Here is a 7,237-nt window from a genome sequence, read left to right as displayed (position 1 = left end):
GCGTGACGTCGCAATATTTTATGACGCCGTTCTTAAAATTGTTACATATTCAATATAAAAGCAATTATCTACAATTAAATTACCAGAAAACGAACCCGAAGACATATTAACTTTTTCACGTAGATTTATTTTAAAATAACAAAGGAGAAACAAATTCCTGTGCATCATTTATAAGTTATTATTTTTTTTCTAATCTATACCTTGCTTAAAAACAAGCCAAAAATGACGTTTTTCCTACACAATGCAGTAAGATAACGTCGATGTTCCTACAATAGAAGGGTTGGAATTAAATGAGACAAAAACAGTGCAGAGGAATTTCATAAAATTTTCAGAAAATGGAAATCAAAGGTAAAGGAATCATATAACCAATTTTCATGGTATGTTTTCGGACACTTTTAAAAGGCCTGCAAACCCGCGATCTACGTTACGTGAATAAATAGTTCATATATGTTAGGTTCGGCTTGTTATTGAAAAGCTATGTAAAAAAAATGTTTCTTGTTTAATTGTTTAAGTTGATTTGTCTGAAATTATGTAATCCATAAAAGATTAAGATTCTTAATTGTTTTGAACAAAGATTGAAAAGGCAAACATATCGTTTTGTAGTGGAAAGCTCATATTATTATTGTATTTGTCAATGTAAGATGACATATATAGCTAAATATATACATGTTTTCCCCAAGGTTTTTTTTTTTTACTAAATTAATACATGTACTAGTACATGTACTTCTTCAAGAAGTTTCCTTACAAATCATCAAGGGTATATCTAGCATCGATAACTGTGACAAATTTCAACGGATGGTACGTCTTCTTCATAATTCACTGGAAATCACTTATTTTGCTGGTAAAAATTTATTTGGATTATAAATTTTACAAAGAAAGCGAAAAAAGTAGTGATAAATATTTTTTTAATCATAAAAGAACAAAAAGACCCTAGATACTGAGTAATGTACCACCAAATCCATATTTTTGTTCTGTCAGCATTTGAATTGAATCTTTTCCTGTGTGACATGTGCCTTTCACAGGATGATTTGTAACTTCCACCATTACAGATGGTGTCCGCCTGTATAATCAATGTCTTGTTGGGGGTGACCAGTGAGGCATTGCTCGATATAGATTTCATTTTTGCTTCTCAATAAAAAAAAGGAAAGGTTTCCTGTACTTGATTGTTTATATTGCAATGAAGATTAACATTACAAATATTTATAATTGGTAATAAACATGCTGAAATAATGTGATTTTTCCTTGTAGATGTTTATTCATAGGAAAAATTCAATAATCTTTAGCTCTACTGGTCAGAGACCAGAAGAGCTTATGCGATAGTAATGCGTCCGTCGTCCGTCCGTCTGTCTGTCTGTCTGTAAACATTCTTTCAAAATGCTACTCCTCCTACAGTTTTGGTCCGATTTCAATATAGCTTGGCACACAAGTAGACTATACTAAGATACTTAATTATGTGCATCGATTTTTATTTTGATGAGCGGCAATGATAATTTTATCTATATTTGATATTTATTTCTGTTTTAAAGTTTTAAGTCCCAACTGCTACTTTTCTCTTCCTTTGTTATATTAAGTATAAACCAGTAGAGCTACAGTCTCGACAGAGACTTCTGGTTTTCTATGAATCAGATATTCAATATCAGATATAGAGTTTCAAATATACAGTCAAAGTAGCAAAAATGAACAAAAATAATCCTTAATTTATGCGATGTATGAAAGGACAGTCAACCCCCCACCCCCCCCCTAACCCTGGAATCGATTACAAAAGTTTCATTACTATCAGATTTTCCCGTTAATACTAATTTAGAATGAATTTTTGTCCATCAGAAATTGTCAAAAAGTGAGCAAGTGCTCTTCTTTAAATTACACATATGAAGTCATATCTTTGATTGTGTTTGTAAACAACATTCAAAGTGGTTTAAAAAAAAAACATCATAAAAATTAAATTTTTGAAATGAAGGATATGGAGATAACGAACAGTATTCAATATCGAAGTCCTTAAAACAATGCAAAATAGGAGCAGAGCAAACACAGACCTCCGAAACATCAGAGGTGGGATCAGGTGGAGGAGTGAGCATCCCCTGCCGAATATAATTGATGCGAAAAGATGTTGAAATTGCTTGAATGTAAATTTTTCTGTTTTGATTAGGAATAGCCGTGTGTGAATGAAATATTTTCTGTGTAAAAAAACAATGCTGTTAGTCTCCGTAGGATTGCTGATATGCTTTGTTGGAGCTTGGTCCAAGGAAGGACCCAAGGTAAGTTATTCTTTCAATCATCATATAATATTATAACTTCCAGTACTAGTAACTTTTATATTAATTTTTGGAACTTCCATGCACAATATAAAAAAGATATTTTTCGTAAAATATCAATGTTACAAGTTTTACCTTCGCATAACTTCTACTACAATACCATGTATATTATTCATGGAAAAAAGTGGTTAAACTGTATATAGTCAAAGTATACTTTGCATTCCGTAAACTCTGTGCACAAAATTATCTGCTTACCGCAAAATCTGTACATAAAATCATCTTCTTGGGATTTGCTTTTTTACAATGAAGCCAAAAAAAAAAAACATCCATAGCAATATACAAACATAAAGGAAAACAAAACGTAAATGAGAATTTTATACTTATTTTGTTATATTTAAAACACCAACATTCCATATGACTCTCACTTTTATTTCTCCAGCAATTCATTATTTCTGTAAAATTCTAACTATAACTATAGGGTCCTGTTAGAAGAATACTGAGAAAGAGAGAAGTCAACGAAAATGAAGAATTTCTAAACGCTCATAATGAAATGAGAAGGATCGTAAGTCCCTCGGCTACTAACATGAGAGAAATGGTAAGACGTTCATAGAAACTATGTAATCATTAAAAATAAATGAGACGGTACAAAAATAATTAAATTTCATTCGACTAATGTAAGTCAGCTAAAGCATTTATGAAGATATTCAATTTTCCATTAATTTAGAGTGAAACTACGCGTTCATCCAAATGCTAGAATACCGATAATCATTGTTTCTGATTGCTTTAACAGGTTTGCATAGTACATAAAAAGTTTTAGGTCTATTTTATTTTCCCCGAATACATATATATTATGAGCTGAAATATAAAGTTTCTCGTATTTTAACTTTTTAAAACAGAAATGGAGTGAAGAACTTGCCACCGTTGCCTATAACTATGCCAGCCAGTGTGTCTTTAGACATAACTCGGAAAGATCAAGACAATCGGCAACGTTTAATTATGTCGGAGAAAATATATACATTGGCACATATGGTTGTATTATTTAAATTATTTTGAATATTAATAAAAGTTAGAAGTTTGTAGAATTATAGTTGAAAAAAAATTGAAAGGCAAAATTTGAGTATATTCAGTTTCCCTTGTCATTAAACGTTACGTATATGAGTGTCAACCGACCACACAGTGACTAATATGTTCTGTCAACTTTTCGTTTTAATACTTCAATTAAGAAATAAGGTATCATTTTTAAACATCTATCGGGATATAAATACGGGTCGGTCACGAGATTAAATTCCATAAAGCCCGAAGGGCTTTTATGATGAATTTAATCTCGTACCGACCCGTATTTATAGCCCGATAGATGTTTTAAAATGATACCTTATTACATATATTTACATTTGTGACTAATTCATACTTTATATTTGCATAATTGTGACTTTTAACATGTGAAATGCATTATTTTTCAAACCCAACGGCATGTATGTAATTCACTGAACGCGCGTCAACCCTTTATGACGTCACTGAGAAATTACGTCAAACGGTTATCCAAACGCACATCTATGACCTCTCGACCCCATACCTGTATTTATACAGTTATAGATACGCATTCCTTTCAGTAGTGTTATATAAAGGAAAACATTTGCAAATGTAAATATAAGGGTATAGACACTAATGTAAACATTAATTAACCGTATAATATTCTCAACAATTCAATTGTGCTTTTTTCTTTTGTTCATCATAATAGTCTACCAGCACCTTACATGAGATGTGATACATCTTATATTGTAGATTCAGCATCATTCTCTGTTACCCTATGGGATAACGAAAAACATGTTTACAATTTTTCATCAAACACTTGTACAGGGGTTTGTGGGCATTATACGCAGGTAGATTCAGTTTAAGTCTTTAATTCCCTCTTTTTTCCCCTCCTTCCTATCACTTTTATGCTCTAGACGTAAATTTACCTCACTAGATTTGGTTCTAAGAATATGGAAATTGTAAGCTATAGTGATGGATTAGACCTGCTTCTTAAAACTACATGTATGCTTGTTAAATACATTTCCTTCTGATATCAATTTATATGCAACCTTTCAAATAAGATCTTTGTATATAATATAAGTTTTCATAATATTTCTTCGTTAAGGTAGGCCCATACTTTTACGGATCCGGTTTTAATTTTACACATCAATATAAAATTCTGATTATCACTTGTCTTTTGAAATAAGATCTTTTGGGGTGATTGAAAATAATTTAGCAAGTATATATTTGTTTATTATAGTGTTATTGTGCATTCAAAGCATTTAATATACATTATTTATGGAAATTAACGCTTTGCACTCTGTCCATAAGATCTATATGTCACTTGGTACATACACAGACACAAAATTCTTAATTGCTTTTATGGACCCAGACCTTTTTAATTTTCTTCTTAGCAAACTAACCTGAGATCTATTTTTTATTGATTTTAAGCCTATATCATCCATTTAATTTTTATTTTTAAAAAATTTTGCAATGAATGATTGAAAAAATTGATTTTCCAAAAATGTCTTTAAAAGACTATTTTGTCAAAATTCTCTGGTCAACCATAATAAAGTATGTGTTTCTGTTAATTTTAGATATAATTCTTAATAGTTTTAAAGAAAAAATGGCATCTAAACAATTTGGATTTTGAGAATTATAAAAAATAAAGATATTTTGAGATTTTTTCTGAAAGACATGGATAGATTCAACATATGTTTGTTAAGTGTTTTGCAGTAAAAATTTCAAATATTCTCTTGGCAAATGAATATTTTTGATCTTCATAAGTTTTAACATAAATTTGATGTGATTTGGTGCATAACTAAATATAATATGATATCACAAATCTTTATGTCCAATTTTGGCTGTTGAGTTTTTAGAGGCATGTGCTCTGAGACATGTTGTATGAAAATTAACCTGCAAAGATGTATCTTTTATTGGTGTTTTAGTTACTTTAAGACTTATTTAAGGTATTTAAATGAAAAAATTATCAGTTTGACAGAAAATTCTAAAAGTACGGGCCAACCTTAAGGTGTTGAAACGTATATGAAGTATAAAGCAAGATCAAATTGACAAATGGAGAGTTATCAGGGGAAGCAATTTGAATTTTTATGCGAATATAATAGATATTTCACAGGTAGTGTGGTCTGAATCCGAATATGTAGGCTGTGCAAAAGTACTCTGTGGAAATTATTACCTCATAGTTTGTAACTACGGACCAGGGTAAGATGTACATACATACCGTATAAGCAGAATTTTTAGCAAGGATTAAAGAAGTCGGTTCACTTTATGCATAAAATGGCCCTGTAGATATACCAATAAATTGATCAACACTTGCTTTTCTATTTTAAGCATTAAAATAAAATAGAGACTTGGTGCTTTCATATCCTATTAAAAATTTTCTTCTAAAAGTCCAGGTATAGGAAAACGGGCTTTATGAAATTGCAATGTTCTTGAATTTTTAGGTAAACAGGTATAATTGAGTACTTTCAGTGAAGAAAAATAATATGAGCGCACTCTCCGATCTAAAAATTTAAACATGTCCATTAATCCTCAGAAACAGTTCTATCATTTACTAGTTGCATATTTTAGATCAGAGGTTGCGCTCCATATCAAATATCAAAAAATAGCTTTAAAAATTGGCCATTTTTGTAGACTTTTTCAGAATATGAGAAAATTGACGCATTTCGTGACGCCATATCGCATTGACTAGCCAAAAAATGACGTCATTTTTGATAGATACGCAGTCACCAAAGATCTAAGTGATATTTAATGCATTGTTCACAAAAACTATGCAGTTTCAGTTTTTCAGAAATTCACAGGGCCAAATAAGGCAAAAGTGAACCTTGTTCTTTTGGCATTTTAAGCGAGGGTGCTGAGATCGCTAAAATTAGAAATCGCTAAAAATTAACTGCGTTTTATTTGTAATAATTTCTTTAGCTAAAAATAAAATACCAGTTTTTTTTAATACAAATCGCTAAATTTGCGTCTCGCTAAATTTTTTTTACTTATACGGTTTTACATTACACAAATATGTATTACTTATCTTCTTAATAGGTAAAGGTAAGAAACCTTTTCTCTTTTGTTAACAGTGGGAATGTTAACAGTTTGCGTCCCTTCACAGACGGGGCAACCTGTTCCCAGTGTCCTCCTAAATATACTTGCAACAAAGGACTATGCAGCATTTCAAGTAGGTACTGGTATATGAAAAAGATAACAGGCATTTTTTTCTAATTTCAAAAAATAAGAAGGTACTGTAGATTCCTAAATATACGCCCCGAGGAATCAATTAGCGTCATTTCACGAAATAAAATTTCTCATTTTATCCCTTTTATTTCCTCCATACAAAGTCTTTTGATCAACCATTTCATCACGAATTGATGTTCCTACCATGTGATTCTCTTAAGATAAGAAATCTACAATTTGAACAAAATGTTGTTTGTTTCTTTCCTTTGTTTTGTATTTGTTTTGTATACTCAAAAGTCGTCATAATGACTTTGTTAGTAAATTCAACCTATCATTGGGTTATTTTGTTAACATTCTATTGTGCTATTAAAATGGAGACAAGAGTCGCAATGGTTTTTCAAATCCGCTTAAAAGAGGTCCTCAAAATGTGCACTTTGAAATATTTTAACTCCAAAACACTTCTTTCTAAAGGTTTTTCCGACGAAAGTTATGAAATATCCAATAGCTCAGATACCTCTATAAAAATAAATTTATCAACTTCATAAATCAATCTTTCAAAGAATTTCTTTCTAGCCTTTCCTTCCTCTGCACTATAATGAAACCAAGCGATACATAACCACTTTTTTGGTTCTATAGACAGTTAGACAATGCACTAAAATTATTATACCCCCGCTTGAAAAGCGGAAGGGTATATAGTAATTGGGATGTCCGTGCGTTTCTCTGTCTGTTACGCGTTTGGGTACCCATCTCCTAACTGTAACTCCTCTTTTACCACATGATGAAATTTG

General features: G+C 31.1%; 1 protein-coding gene across 1 annotated transcript; it reads left to right on the top strand.

Annotated features, from left to right (window-relative positions):
• The first annotated feature begins 2,189 nt into the window (after nt 1-2,189).
• Nucleotides 2,190-4,147, top strand: LOC134257095 (GLIPR1-like protein 1). Its single transcript, XM_062739738.1, has 4 exons — nt 2,190-2,255; nt 2,731-2,847; nt 3,149-3,284; nt 4,035-4,147. The coding sequence occupies exons 1-4, from the start codon at nt 2,190-2,192 to the stop codon at nt 4,145-4,147; spliced, it is 432 nt and encodes a 143-aa protein (XP_062595722.1).
• Nucleotides 4,148-7,237: the final 3,090 nt, after the last annotated feature.

Source organism: Saccostrea cucullata, unplaced genomic scaffold (assembly GCF_032062105.1).
Source record: "Saccostrea cucullata isolate Sc308-1 unplaced genomic scaffold, CSIRO_AGI_Scuc_v1 ctg14, whole genome shotgun sequence".
NCBI lineage: Eukaryota > Metazoa > Mollusca > Bivalvia > Ostreida > Ostreidae > Saccostrea > Saccostrea cuccullata.
The sequence above is the reverse complement of the archived record's forward strand: the minus strand, read 5'-3'. Positions and strand labels throughout refer to the sequence as shown.